The sequence below is a fragment of the Triturus cristatus genome, chromosome 3_1, assembly GCF_964204655.1.
Source record: "Triturus cristatus chromosome 3_1, aTriCri1.1, whole genome shotgun sequence".
Lineage (NCBI taxonomy): Eukaryota > Metazoa > Chordata > Amphibia > Caudata > Salamandridae > Triturus > Triturus cristatus.
In genome coordinates, this window is record NC_140583.1 from 779,812,324 (window position 1) to 779,828,357 (window position 16,034).

Below are 16,034 nucleotides of genomic sequence, written 5' to 3' on the forward strand. Positions count from 1 at the left end.
TATGGGCTCATCAGCCAAGTATAGCTTGGTTCCAGTGACAGTGTGTACAGGACCCACACAACATCTGAATGAAGAGCCCAAACTAGTTCCAGATTGGAAGACTTTTGTTCATACCACTCCATAGCACACTGGACCCACCCAGTACAAAGTCACTTTGCCAAAGGTGGCAACCATTTATTTTGCGATCATGCTTAATGGTAAAGTATATCTGAGCAGAAGGCAGCAAATGGCCCTTAACACAGGAGCCAGTTGCTGAAGGAATCTACTGCCCTCTGGTCCTTTTCAGAGACTGGATCACATTTCTTTTACTATACAACTCAGCACCACTTTAAGATAACTGTCCGCGCTTACACCCAATGCAAGCTGCACCATAACAACTTCTCTGAAAAAACCAGTCCTTATCTGCAGACTTTACCCAGCACTTGAAAGGAGGTTTTATGAACTAAGGGCATAAATCTTTTCTGGTTTAAACACACAATCTGAAGTCTTTTCAGTAAAAAAAAAAAAGGGGAAAATGTGGCCACACCAGTGGTATTGTGTATAGAAAGAAATTAGAAACAAATTCTCTAGATGGATATATATGGCTTACTTCAGTCCTTTGCACAACACTGACTGGCAGATTGCATGACAATTCCCATCCTTGTATGTTCTGGATTTTTTGACTACATGTCCTTAAAAACTGATGTACAACAAATTCTGTCAGACACTTTGCAGGATGCATCTCAAAATGCAGCATATTCAGGCAATTTGATTTTAGTTGGCATCCATCAATTACTGGAGAATGGTAGGATAGGTGAAATAGCCATCAATGCAACCTTTACTTCAGTCTATATGAATTCAGTATTTTGCCATTATTTTCTTACAGGCGGATCCAACAAATTACATTCCGTCTTATTTGCTCCTTGGTTACCATATCATGTTAATGTATTTCTATTTATTCCCAGCAGTGTGAACTCATTTTTGCACAAGACATGCAATGTCCCAATATCCTTCATGTCTACATATTGGTATGGAATTAAATGCTGGAATCAGAAACCTTGTACACAGCAACAAGCCATAGAAAACGGGCAATATCAGACTGGGTGGATCAAATTGCTTCAGATGGCTTCAGGCTTAAGTCAGCAAGTTCTACCCAAAAACTCTTCTTGCCCACTTTAAATTGATACAACTGGACTTGTCCAAAGAAAAAGGATTTTAAAAAACAGTTAGTCACCTCAGTTACTTTCATCATAAAACTTCATCCAATAAAACCTCTGTATATTTGGCACTAGAGTATCAAGGCTGCGTAGCTGCTTTCAACTTTATTCTTAAACCGTATGTACAACAGCAGAAAGCACAAACGTTACACAAACCAGTTATGAACTGTCACAGCAGGTCCAAGCTTTGCAGCCAGGTCCTTTGTATAAACTGGTGATAAATAATGCTTACTCTACAGACACAAATTAATTGCTGTTTTTGAACATGAAATGACCCTAGATATGCTCATAATAAACAAGCAATACAAGTGTTCATATGATACATTAAAATGTCACATAAAATACAATACACACACTAGCACAAGATCACCGCAATCTATATCGCTCGTTTAGACCAAGATGCATAATCCAGATTTCTGAGAAAAAAAAGCAGCCAGTCATCCACCACCACACAAGACAGCATGGAGTGTGAAAATGCCTTATAAACAACAGCCATGCGATACATATAATGCAACATTTAAGATGAAACTCCTTTTGGAGTTGGTTTGTTTCCCCACCAACATATGTGCACCACATGGACTAAACGGGGCAAGTTTTAAATGGAAGGAGATTTGGGTGTGACCCAGAGAGGTAAACAATACATATTAACATGTGGTAAATACCAGAGGGCTCCAAGATAAAGTAGAGTACCTATACCCTCTGAAGGTCTTTGAAAGCTTACCTTTTTCAGAGGAGGGAATCCAAAACAAAAATCGGGGCCGAATTCTAACAATCCTGTACTGCAATCATGCAAGAGAGCCCTCCGAGAAGGACAGTGGCACGGAACCACAAGTGCAATCAAGGATTAGAATAGCAAGCTTTAAGGAGAAGAAACTCTGCCAAAAGTGCAGCTGGACGGCATATCCAGCACTATTTGTCTGTGCACCGATAAGCCCGCTCCGCTTCCCAAATGGTGGTATTGGTACAGAATATGATAGAGTGAAGCAATTCTAATAGTTTACCTTCAAGGCCAGTTGGCGCCTCCTTTCCAAGGTGGTGTTCCTTGGATCGGATCTCTCCATCTCATCAGCAACAGAGTCATAGTCCAATGGCTCACAAACCACAGTGACACGGGCATGGTTTTTAGCAGCTGCTCGCAAGAGGGTTACGCCACCTTTAAAAGAGGAAAAAGAAATTGAGTACATGGGTCACTATTTAAAGTTAGAAGCAGCTTTCCATAAGCAGATCGGTTTACAGCATGGATTTTGCCCAGTTTGAATCGACACTAAGTCAGACACATAACACAAATGGTTTAGACACAGTGTACGGCAACTCTTGTATACCACCTTACGAATCATTCAAGAATACTCAGAAACCTACAAAGTTGCTAAAAAAGCAGAACACCGTTTGAGAAGGACAGCTGTAAGAAATCAATTGCAGATGCAACTCCGAATGAAGGGTTTCCTTTCGATCACTATACTAAGAGCAGATTCCTAACCATATTCCTGATATAATAAAGCACTGGTGCCAAATCAGGACTCAGTCTGCCTCGGACGCCAGTCAGATCTATCCGAGAGTCACTGGAAGATCAGGTTTGTATATATATCAAGTAAAAGTAAACAAGTAAGTTGAAATTGTGGTGTTATGCACGCTACCTCTAACGTCTGAATGGTTCTTTTTTCAGACGGAATGGATGGACGTTAAACTGGGGAGATTAGAATTGCCCCTTCTGATCGATTTTCACCCTGGAAATCGATTTCTAAACCGAATTGCCATCTCCTGTATTTGATCGGACTGTTAACCCTGGTAGACTACTCAAAGTGACATGCTTTTTTTTGAGAGGGGAGTGAAAGTGGAGCCCTAATCTCATCAGGAGAATCCAGGTGTATGCTGTGCAAGTTTGATGCAAAGCAAGGTGGATATTGGTCACTTCTTGGAAGATATTTCAATCCCAGCGGCAGGCGGGAGGGTACGGATGCTGTTCACAAGGGCCATTCCAGCACGATCGCTCAAAACAAATGCCACTATGAAGAAAGCAAATCTATGCTGGAAGAGGCTGGGCATACGAGGATGCACCAGATCTACAACAGTAGCACCTGGACACAAGTTATGCCAGCTATGGGACTGTACAGATGCAGCTAGACCAATGTCGTCAGTACCGTTGCATTAGGTCAAGCAGACGACCTTATATGGCTATATCCAGTCAAAGAATGGCCATCGCTAGCACACAGCGGCAGTACTGGGAAAAACATGCAATTCTTGGAAATACGCCTAGTCGGTGGTTTTTGCCCCCACCCACCAAAAAATGATCTGCATATTCATTTCATGGCTTCGCCAACTCAGATTCAGATGGGATAATGAGACACAAGGTTTGTCAGTTTCCAATAGCTGTCATTACAGATGGACACCTCTATTCCTTGCGGACTTTCAACTGCACGGTTTTGTAAGGGTCACTATCACAGCAAGTGAGTCTGCAAAAATACCACAACCACTTTTCTAGCACAGCTAGGGCTTGGTCTGGAAAGTCTAGAACAGGTTTCCACTAGGGAAGAAAATGACTGCCCACATGACAAAGCTAAACCTGCCCACAAAACGCCAGACTGTGAAATAACAGAACTCGAACAAGCATGGGAGTATAGAACACACCAGGGGGCAGAGAAGGAATATGCAAAGAAACTAAAGACAGCTTGCAGCAGACCAGCTAACTCTGCATATGGCCTTTGCCATTCATCCATCTATGCGAACACAGGCATTCTTGATACACCACAACAATAGCGGAAGAGTAGGTAAAAGATGCAAGGTCCGGGAGGTTCCTTCAATTTAAGTAATCAATGACCTAGAAGCAAGCAAAATAAAAAAAAAAAAAAAAAAAAAAAATTTACTTACATGTGAAAAGGTGTTTTCTAAAGTAAGCCTCATAAGGGCAGGGAGACTAATCTCTGTAGAAAATAATGTTGATATTTTCTAATAACGGAAATATGGTACTTACTAGCACACTGGGGTACATTTTTTAGTGGCAACAATCTAGTGTAAACACTAGACACCATATTACTCCAGATCCTTACATAATTCATACCCTCTGGCAATGTAGCAAACCTGCAAACGTATCGGACACCGGTGCACAAGACCTGATCGAGCTTCACGCAATCACATCAAGCTTAAAAATTACCAATGTCAATTTGTTCAACCGCCTCTGCCACGGTCACCTCTGGCGAAGCCACAGTCTTCACAAAGGGGTACAGGTTGCAAACCACGACCCTATAAAAGAAAAGCCCATTGGTTAGTCACTTGAACACTACTGCCTCACCTCCACTCCAAGAACCAAGGAATCCATTTCCCCAATTGCTGAACGAGACATCAGTGGCACAAGCAGGCATTTATTGCCCAAGATGAACTCAGTCTTCATGTTTTTAACTGAAGATCACCACAGCTGTGCACAAACTATTCAGGTCAACATAACAAAAGTTGCGTTTCCACATAGCATAGACACTTAAAATCAAAGTATACTGTATGGCATCCAAAAGCAGAATAAAAAAGCATTGTTAAAGCAATTTCGTCGGGCTTGCATGGTCCGTGAAAATCAAATCCATTGGCTTTGCCAATATTCTGAGCAAGTTGCTGCCAGAATGATACTTGTAATCATTTAAGGCACAGAACCAGCACAATTCAAAGAAGGACAATAACTTCAATGTGAGGAATAACCTAAATGTAATTATTTCATCGCAAAGTACCAGTCACAGTTCTGCAAGTTATCATTCAAGGCCCTACTCCCTTATCAAGGCAATAGAGTTGCCATAAATTAACGCCAAGTCCACAAAGTATTAGACAAAAGTCTTGGGGCACACCAAGGATCAGGCTCTTTAAAAGGCAAACTGGCATTTTGAAAAGTCACTAGTTCATACCATTGTTCACTGCAGTCAGAATCAGGTGCTTGGTGGGGTGAATGCTACTTACCAGTATGCATCTGTTCTTGGCATGTAGAGCTGCAGAGTTGTACACTTTGCATAGATCGCCATCTGGTGTTGGGCCCGGATGTTTGCAGTTTGTTTTTGTTCTTGGACAGTCTTTGGAAGTCACGAGTTTGGTGACTCCTCCTTCGGTCCGTATTGCGCATGGGCTTCGGCTCCATCCTCAGATTGTTTTTCGCCAGCAGGGAAATGATGGAGCGTAGTGATAACAGTAAGAAACCCATGTGTGTTGTATCTAAATAAGATAGACTGGAACGGACACAGGTAGCCGGAGAGGCGGGTGGGCGTGTACAACTCTGCAGCTCTACATGCCAAGAACAGATGCATACTGGTAAGTAGCATATTCCGTCGAGGCATATGAGCTGCAGATTGTACACTTTGCATAGATTATATAGCAGTACGCAGCCCTAGCGGCGACCACCAGTATCCGTTGCAGCGGTTTGAAATAGTGTCTTTAGTACAGCCTGGCCCACACTAGCTTGTTGCTTGGAATGCACGTCTACACAGTAATGTTTTGTGAAGGTGTGCGGAGTGGACCATGTGGCTGCTTTGCAGATGTCATCTAAGGGTATGTTCCCTAGAAAAGCCATAGAAGCCCCCATCTTTCTTGTAGAGTGGGCTTTAGGTGGAACAGATAATGTTCTTTTTGCCTTGTGATAACAAATTTGTATGCACTTCACAATCCACCTAGCTATCCCTGATTTAGAGATGGGGTTGTCTTTATGCGGTGGAGAGAAGGAGACAAACAATTGTTTAGTCTTCCTGAAGGGTTGCGTTCTTTGTATGTAGTACAGTAAAGCCCTCTTAACATCAAGCGTATGTAGAGCCCTTTCCGCAACAGATTTGAGGTTGCGAGAAAAAGCCAGGCAATTCCACCGATTGATTAAGATGGAAGGGGGAAGGGGGAAATGACATTGGGCAGAAATTTTGGATTTGTACGAAGTATCACCTTGCTGTGATGTATTTGTAAAAAGGGTTCTTGTACAGTGAACGCTTGTATTTCACTAACCCTTCTAAGGGAAGTGATGGCTACGAGGAAAGCTGTTTTCCAGATGAGGAACTGTAGCTCACATTTGTGCAGTGGTTCGAAGGGCGGACCCATTAGCCTTGTAAGAACTACATTTAGATTCCATACAGGGGAAGGTGGTGCCCTGGGCGGAATTACTCATTTAAGGCATTCCATAAAGGCTTTAATAGCGGGCACTCTGAACAGTGATAAATGCTGTCTGTTTTGCAGGTAAGCAGCAATCGCTGCTAGGTGTAGGCGTATGGCTGAATATGCCAGGTTACACGTTTGAAGATGGAGCAGATAGCATATGATGTGCTGTATGGATGCATCTAAAGGGTTGATTGTATTGTTACGGCAGTAAACAACAAATCTTCCACTTTGCGGCATAGCATGCTCGAGTGGTAGGACGTCTGGCTTCCTTGATAATGTTCATGCAATCAGGGGGAAGGTTAAGGTACTCAAATTCTAAGATTTCAGGAGCCAGATCGCAAGGTTGAGCTGAGCTGGGTCCGGGTGTCTGATTTCTCCATGGTTCTGAGTTAGGAGGCATGGGGACAGGTGCAGTTTTTGATGTGGTACCACTGATAGCTGTAATAGTGTGGTGTACCACGGCTGCCTGGCCCATGTTGGGGCTACCAGAATGAGTGTGAGGGAGTGCTGTTGTAGCTTCCTGACCACTAATGGAATTAGTGGGAGAGGTGGAAAGGCGTATGCAAATTTGCCTGACCAGTTCATCCAGATCGCATTGCCTTTGGACAATGGGTGTGGGTATCTGGCGGCGAAGCTTGGGCATTTTTTGTTTTCGTGGGTGGCGAAGAGGTCTGAGGATGCCCCCACTTACGGAAAAATTGGCGAAGAACTCGTGGATGCAGTTCCCATTCGTGTATTTGTTGCGTTTGTCTGCTGAGCAGATCTGCCATGGTGTTTGGTATGCCTGGGACGTGTTGTGCCAGGAGAAAGATGTTTTGTGGAATTGCCCATCTCCATATGCTCTGTGCTAAGCGGGAGAGCTGGGGAGAGTGTGTCCCCCCCTGTTTTTGAATATAATACATTGCAGTCATATTGTCTGTGCGAATGAGGACTGCTGCCTTGGCTGAAATCTGTTTCTGAAAGGGTATTAGGGCTAGAAAGATCGCCAATAGCTCCAGATGGTTGATGTGGAGCGACTTTTGCTGTGGCGTCCATAGACCTTGCATCGTGAGGTGTAGGAGGTGCGCTCCCCAGCCGGAGAGCGATGCGTCCGCTGTTAGAATCACCTGAGGAACCGGGTCCAGGAACGGCCGCCCTTTGGAAAGGTTTGTGGTGTTCCACCACTGCAGAGAGTGATGGGTGCGGCCGTCGACCAACACCAGATCCGTCAGCTGTCCCTGGGCCTGGTTCCACTACCGTGCCAGGCACTCTTGGAGTGGACGCATGTGGAGTCTTGCATGGGGCACTATGAAAATGCAAGATGCCATCATCCCTATTAGCTTCATGAACACTCTTGCTGGGAGAGAGAGCTGAGCAATGAATGTTTGGCGCAAGGCTTGTATGCTTGCGATTCTGGCTGAATTGGGATAGGCTATACCCTTGGAGGTGTCTATAGTGGCCCGAGATATTGCTTTGTGTGAGATGGTATGAGGTGGGACTTTTGGTAGTTCACCGTGAAGCCTAGCTGGTGGAGCAGTTGGATGGTGCTGTTTGTATGTTGCACACATTGGTCGTAGGACGCGGCTTTTATCAGCCAGTCTAAGGGAAGACGTGAACGTGTTGGCGTCTGAGGTGCGCTGCTACTACCGCTAGGCATTTGGTAAACACCCGTGGTGCGGTTGTGACCCCGAAGGGGAGACCCGTGAATTGGTAATGCTGACCGTCCACCACGAACCTGAGGTACTTCCTGTGAGAAGGGTGTATTGGAATATGAAAGTATGCATCTTTCAAATCCAAGGTAGTGTGAAAGTCTCCTTGACAGAGGAGTGGGAGGACTTGGAGGGTGACCATGTGGAAATGGTCCGAATGCATGTATGCATTTAGAGGCCGGAGATCCAGAATGGGCCGTAGGGTCCCGTCTTTTTTCGGTATTAGAAAATACAGGGAGTAAACCCCTAAATTTTGATGATTGACGGGGACTTGCTCTATGGCGTGTTTTTGTAGGAGGGAGATACCCTCCTGTTTGAGCAGTGTGGAATGTTCCTGTGACATTGTACAGTGCCTTGGTGGAATATTGGGTGGGGTAGATGTTAGTTCGAGACAGTACCCTGACCGAATAATTTGGGTCACCCATTTGTCCGATGTTATGGACTCCCAGTTGTGAATAAAGTTTGGTAGTCTGCCCCCGACCGGAGTGGGATGGTCTGGGGGGAGAGAGGGTAAGTCATTGTAAGGGCGGTGTGGCAGAACGGGTGGTGTTAGTTTTGCCCCTGCCCTTATTGTTGTTGCCCCTGTATCCACCACTTTGTTAGCCCTTTGAGAAGGTAGTTTGAGGAGGGGACTTGTAGGAGGTAGAGGCACTATCGGTGGAGTAACCTCTGCCTGTGCTACGAAAGGACGAACGTCGAAAGGAGCGTCTAGGATTGTAGTGCCCCCATAGACTTTGCTGTGTCCGTGTCCTTTTTCATTTTTTGTAATGCTTCGTCCACCTTTGGCCCAAATAGGTGTTGGTCAAAGGGGTGATTTAGTATGGATGCCTGGACTTCTGGCTTATACCCTGAGATCCTGAGCCAGGAATGACGGCGAAGCAGGACACTAGTATTTATAGCTCTAGAAGCAGTGTCCGCTGCGTCGAGGGCACATTTAATGGAGGTGTTAGTAATGAGCTTACCCTCCTGTATTAGGTCATGAGCTTTACGTTTAGGTTTCTCTGGGAGGTGTTGCATAAGAGCCTCTAGCTCATCGTAGTGTGCTCTGTCATAACGCGCAAGCAGCGCCTGTGTATTCGCAATGCGCCAAATGTTTGCGGCTTGCGAGGCAGTGCGTTTACCAGACGCATCTAAGAGTTTTGATTCCTTATCTGGCGGTGGAGCCTCACCTGAGGACTGGGAGTTGGACCGCTTTCTAGCTGTGGACACAACTAGTGAATCTAAAGGAGCAGGTCCTTTAATGTATGCATGATCTGTGGGGGCTGCTTTGTACTTTTTCTATTCTGGGGTTTAAGACCCTGGCCCTGACTGGGTCCTTGAACACCTCTGCTGCATGTTTGGTAACACCCTTAAGCATGGGCAAGATGGCTGTAGATTTATCCTGAATATCAAACGTATCCAGTAAGAAATCTTCAACTGGTTCGCTATGTAGTTCTACCCCATGATAGTGTGCTGCACGCTGCACTAAGTGGTGAAACCCTAGTGAGTCCTCCGGGGGAAGATGTGCCTCAGGATGACCTCTACCCATCCAGGCCATCTGGTATGTCAGGGTTTTGGTAATCCTCCCATGGGTCTGGGGTCCCTGGGGGTGTGGGGTCCAGCGGGGCGTCCGCTGGATCATAATCCGGATCCCTGTAATCCGGTTCTGGAGACGGGGTTGGGGAGTGATGAGGCAAGGGTGGCGGAGACCTGGGAGGGAGAGGAGGTGGAAGAGGTGGAGGTGAGGGCACTCTGAGAGGAGATGTGGCAGAGTCCTTCCGTTTTGGCGGTGGAGGAAGAGCTGGTCTGTCAAGACGTCTTTTCTTGATAGACAAAATCAAGAGCCTAGTCTTTGGATCCTTTGTTAAGGTTTTTTGGGAAGGATCAGGTGTAAATAGTTCCGTTGGCACCAAATCGTCTGCTGGCGCCAATGTTTTCGGAGCCGAGGACTTTAATGGTTTCTCTGCGCCATGCTTTTTTGGAACCTCCGTTTTTTTTCGGTGTCGAGGTAGGCATCGGCGCGGAAGCGTCGGTGCCGAGGGATTTATGCTCGTGTTTAGTCGGCACCGAGAGTCCAGGCTTCGGCACCGGTGGCTTTGGAGTCAAGCTGGGTGTCACTTTCTTCGGTGCCGAACGGTGTTTGTCAGCACCAAGAGTAGGCTGGCTCGAGCCCGAGCCGCCGTGAGACTTGTGATGCTTCGACACCGGGCCCGAAGGTGGGGTGATAGAAGCTGCATGTTTGGTTTTCCCTAGGCCCGGAGGCGAAGGTGTAACCGGAGTCTCTTTGGATATGGGCGCGGGGGTGGAAGGGGGTAGAGTACTCACGACCCTCTGCGCTGGTGTGATGTCCTCCAGGTCGGAGTAGTCTGCCTCGGAAGCGCTGACGATATCTTCCTCCTGCTCGGTGTGTTGTTGCCCCGAAGCTCCGGTGTCGTCTCCGAAGATGTCCGGTGGAGCAGAGGTCGATGAGTGCGCCATGGTGCGTCGAGCTATTCGATCCCGGATGGTCTTTTTCGATCAAAAAGACTTGCAGGCGGGGCAGTCTCGGGCCTCGTGTTCGGGAGAGAGGCAAAGGTTACACACCTGATGGAGGTCGGTGTGGGGAAATTTAGACCCACATTTTGGGCACTTTTTGAACGGAGTCCTTTCCATCGGCCGGGACCGGAGTCGAGGGGGGCCCGAAGGCCGGTGCCGATGTGTGGAATCGAGAAAGTGCCTTTAAGAGAGATGAAGAAGATGATTGAAGAATCGCGATGGACGAGGATTTTCCGTCGAGGCTGGAACTGGAATAGTTCGAAGCCAGAGCACGAAGTATCACATCCGAGCCTGATGGCGGAAAAAAAAAAACAATCTGAGGATGGAGCCAAAGCCCATGCGCAATACGGACCGAAGGAGGAGTCACCGAACTCGTGACTTCCAAAGACTGTCCAAGAATAAAAACTGCAAACATCCGGGCCCAACACCAGATGGCGATCTATGCAAAGTGTACAATCTGCAGCTCATATGCCTCGAACATACATTACTGGACATTCATAGCAGACCTGCATGGTACCAGATAGCAGTTCACAAAAATGTAAGGCACGGTCTATTAACCCACAACCTGCAGTGATTTTGTGACTAGAGGTAGTGTACAATAGCAGGTGATATAGTAAAGTTTTGCCAGTACGGCTTCCAAGTTCTTAGCATGCATTTAGGACATTTTAAGGTCTGCACTGTCATTTACATGTTCCATGAGAACTTTATAGCGAGCAGTTAAAAAGGAAAAATGGTTCTATGCAAAAATGGACTACCTGAAATTGTGTTTAATATAAATAAAAGTACCACAATTTGTAGTGGAAAAGACTGAAATTAACTACTCACCACAGCAATGGGATAATTGGAGATCTCTGGAGTGGTTGTAGGTCAGGCCCCAACCTACTTCCCACAACACTACTAAGTTCTTGTCCCAGACACTTAAGCTTATCAATGACCCTGGGCACATAGCAATGGGCATCAGTGGTTCTCCTCAGGAACTATGCGGCACATTTTCTGGCATTACTACCACACTACTTTGACATGTCACCAAACAGCAAAACTTTGTGAAGCACCACACTATACGAAATAAGTATTTAAGAAAGAAAATGTATTAATTCATCGGATCATGTGAAAATGTTACTGGAACATTTTGCTAACAGCACCCTTTTTAACTTAATCAAGAGGTTCTGCATGCTACTGCTGAGGTAGGAGCTGAAACCCATAGTGAGCAAAGCATGCAGCATCACCGAGCTCCAGAGTCCTGTCTCCCTTACAGTGCACGCTATTGGGTAGAGCAACGGAGTTCAGCGCTTGTCATCAGAAACCAGATTGGCTGGCCTCAACACAGCACAACCAAAATCTCGCTGGGTTCACTGCCCACTTCGAGAGAGCAGATTGGGAATTTGATCCTCACTCTGAATTAACAGATAGAGCTCATATTGGTCTCTCATTTTGATCACCATACAGAGAGCCTGACCAAGTGAAGGAAAGAATCAGGGCTGAAGTCAGCAAGATGCTGGAGTTGGGGGCAATTTATCCATCTGGAAGTCTCTGGGCCTGCCAAGTGATCTTATTCTCCAAACCTCATTTCAAGGGTAGTAAACCAGAGCTAAGGTTCTGTGTGGACTATAGGGGTCTCAATGCTGTCACTAAGACAGATGCACACCCTATCCCAAGGGCAGAGAAACTTGACCGGCTAGGGGTAGCCAAGTTTCTCAATACTTTTGATTTAACATCAGGGTGCTGGCAGATTGGTGGTCGGATCCCCGGAGAAAAAAACAAAAAAGAAAAAAAAAAAAAACGCAGAATTCTCAACCCCAGATAGACATTGCCAATTTACAGTAATGCCATTTGGACTATAGAACGCCCCTGCCACCTTCCAAAGTTTGGCAAACAAAGTCCTTGCTGGGTTGGAGTCTTAGTTCAGCATATCTTGATGTTACTGCGGTCAACAGCTCTACTTGGCAGGATCACCTGATCCATCTTAGAAAGGTCCTTGAGGCTCTGCAGTGTGCAAGCCTCACTAGCAAGGCAAGCAAGTGCAAGATAGAGCCCTGCTCGGTTATATACTTGAGCCACCTTGTAGGTGGAGGCCAAGTTCAACCTTTACAACGCAAGATCTTAACTGCGCACTGGGTAGCTCCAACGACCCAGACTCAAGTTAGGGCATTGCTTTGCTCAGCTGGGTACTCCAGGAGGTTTGTAAAGGGGTATGGTACCATTGTGACACCTCACAGAACTGACCAAGAAAATGCCAAAGAAGGTAAACTGGACAGTGAGCAGTGAAAAGGCTTTCGACACTGAAGGAAGCATTGTGCTCTGCCCCAGTTCCAAAAGCTCCAGATTATGCTGAGCCGTTCATAGTGCAGGCAGATGCCTCGGAACATGGGATAGGAGCGGTCCTATCCCAGACCAATGATGGCAATGAACAGCCTGTTGCTTTCATTAGCAGGTTACTCCCCAGACAGCAGTGTGGAGTGTCACTGAGAGGGAGGCCTTTGCTGTGGTTTGGCCCCTTGAGATCATACTGGTGCGGTTCTCACTTACTTGATCTAACTGACTACAGACCTCTCAGATGGCAGATGCAAAATTAAAGGAAAAAACGCCAAACTGTTGAGGTGGCCCATCTCCCTACAGGGTATAGATGTCAGTGTGGCACAGACCTGAACTGACCATGCCAATGCAGATGGACTTTCCAGGTTTTTCAACTTAAATGAAGACTCTTCGGAAATCTTAGCTTCCCTTTCGTTGGGGGGGCTTGTGCAGAAAAGTGACTTTGACATGATCACCAACCCCCCCCCCCCCCTCCCCCCTCTGGAAAAACCTACCATCTGCTGGTGTGCTGGCTGACTGGTTCTGACCAGCCTGCCACCAGAAGACTAGTTGCTTGCCCCTAGGGATGTGAATCCATGCTCTCAGGTGTCAGGAACAAAGCCTACTCCGGCAGAGGGTGTTTCCATCCTCTTCAACAAAGTGGAATGCTAATTTAGAGGTCAAGGCTGGGAACTTCAAAGAGCCAACCGCCTTTGGTATGCAAATCTGGCTTCCCTCAGTAGTGAAGGGATGCCAGCCACCCTGACCAGGGCCCATTTGACGCCTGGACAGGCAGGATAGTTAGTAGTCCGAGGCGGTGAGAAAGTGCCTCTTGACATGGTTAGCACCCACTTTATAACTGGAAAATGATGTGGCTTCGATTGAAAGTGCACAGGGTCCCTGCCAACCAGGTCCCCTGTGCCAGACCTTCCCTAAAAACGGTACCACTATTGGCAACTTCAGACCCCCTCCTGCAAGTCCCTAGTAAATGGTATCTAGGACATTGGGACTGAAGAGCCACTGCAGCCTGCAAGCCTTGCCAAGCAGCACTGCCTATGGTATAGGTAAATCACCCATCTAACAGGCCTTACAAGCCCTAATGCAGGGTGCACTTAATCTCAGGTGTGGGCAGATCTGCATAAGTAGATATGTCCCTACAATATTTAAGTCTACTCTTAATATTGCTAATGTCAGTAAACCACAGAGTACATGGGCTGGAAACATGACAACTCTAGTTCTCCAGCACCATGATCATGATGGCTTTACTGAACTTAGGAGTGTTTGGTACCAAACAACTCCTCAAATCACAGATGCCAGTGTGGGATTTATTGAAACGTGTACCCAGGGGGCACCTCAGGGATGCGCCCTTGAAAACCTACCAACAGGCTGGCTTTAGGCAGCCTGCCTCCACCTAACATTTCTGGACTCCTGGTAGGAGAGACGCTGCTCTTTGGCTGTCAGAAACAAAGCCCATCCTTGGAGGGAGGTGTCACACCTCCTCCCAGAGGATGAGCACAGTGCACGAGAGGGAAGCTTTGATAGTTTTGCCGCCTTTGTAATGTGACTTATCCAATCAGGACTAGGGCTATACCCCTTCCACCCGCACAGGAGGGTGGCATAAGAGGGTGTAGACACCCAAGGTGAGAGACCCATTGGTCTCTACTTATCAATCCCCTCCAACACCGCAAACCTTGTATTTAGGTGGCATCCCAGACCCTGAAATCAGATTCCTGACAACTGGAGAAGAACCGGACACACTGAAAGGGTTCTCCAGACATTAGGTCTATCAAATTACTCAAATAAGAAATCATTAAAATGACACCCCTCGAGACATGGGAATATTCCTTAAAATGACACCCCTCGAGACATGGGAATATTCCTCCCATACAGTGTTGGGTGTGTAGCCTGCAATTAGCAGCATCAGAGCAACTCGCATGTATCTTTCAGGTGGGTGTATATTTCCATTGCTACAGTACATCTGGAAAGAAACCTTGTGTTAATCTAAAGTGTAAATAAGGGAGCCAAATAGCAGTCAGATAGGGGCGACACCATATGGAGAGCTGCAAGAGGGGTGGTGGGGGGGGGGGGGGGGGGGTGGGGGAGGTCGCGGTGTAGGTAGCTGGCTCTACATATACCAAAGTAAGGTATAGTGTGCTGAGTCCAGTGGATCCCCAGAGGCTTTACAGAGGTTAAAGTAGAGCATACCTTACTCTTTTGTGGTAGTGTGGGCGAGCAGTCAAGCTTATCAGACGGCTGTGTTAAACATGTGTTGTACACACTCAGGGGAAAAAATTGTTACACACAAACACTGAATCCAAGACCAATTGTTTGTAAATTACTTTGTTACTTTTATTTTAGAACCCACAGAAACTCAGTAGTAGGTAAGAACCAGTTTTGAAAAAGCAATATATTTCAGGTACAGTGAGAGTAGGTTTGCGAAGGCAATAGGAATACTTTACAGCGATACTGAATAAACTTTGTGGTGTCAAACAGTAGCAGTCACTCAGCAAAATGTAAAAGATACACTTAATGCAATATGAAGAAATGTAATGTAATCCTAGGGGAGGAAAACAGTTATATGCATTTACAGGTAAGTGCTCGTATTAGACATCTCTTCAGGGTTTGGACCAACACTGGGCAAGGTTCAGATCAAGGTAGGTACTGCACCACCAGCAGCACTTGTGCAGCCGGGTGCAGAGGTCACTGGGCCCAATGTTAGTCAATAGAGACTGGGGGCACCCACAAGCTGATTGCAGGCAAGTATCCTTGGTTTCAGGGTACAGGCTCCGGGGGTTTAGGCAAGCATGGGGGCCACAAAGCAGCACCAAACTACACCACAAGCAGCACAGGGGCGGCAGAGTGCAGGGTGCAAGCACAGCATCCAATGCAATCTTATGGAGATTCTTTGTGGACTCAGGCTATAGGAGAACCAGAAGGACTAAGCAGAACACTAGCTACAGCCCAGGCAAGTTGTGATGTTGGGGCGGGTCACAGGGGCTGCGGGTGCAGGGGTGTATTTAGACGCTGGACTTCTTACCATGCGGGTCGCAGTTGGCGGGGGCTCCGGATTCACATGGCAGCTGCTGAAGTGGATGGAGGTCAGCCAACACTGGATTCGTGGACAGTTGATGGGGAGGTTTCACTGGACTGTGGGCATCTGGTGTACAGTGGGCAGGACTCGCGGTTACAGATGGCATAGGAGTCCTTTTGTTGATTTTAGATACAGGTCCGCTGTCCA

At 46.7% G+C, this 16,034-nt stretch overlaps 1 protein-coding gene across 1 annotated transcript in view; it reads right to left on the bottom strand.

Moving 5' to 3' along the window:
- ATIC (5-aminoimidazole-4-carboxamide ribonucleotide formyltransferase/IMP cyclohydrolase) overlaps nt 1-16,034 on the bottom strand; it is a 137,415-nt gene that overhangs the window by 92,615 nt on the left and 28,766 nt on the right. Inside the window, exons 5-6 of the mRNA XM_085644989.1 lie at nt 4,345-4,433; nt 2,198-2,349 (exon numbers count right to left, since the gene is read on the bottom strand). Coding sequence (XP_085501115.1) covers nt 2,198-2,349; nt 4,345-4,433 — 241 coding nt within the window. The remainder of the gene's footprint in view (nt 1-2,197; nt 2,350-4,344; nt 4,434-16,034) is intronic.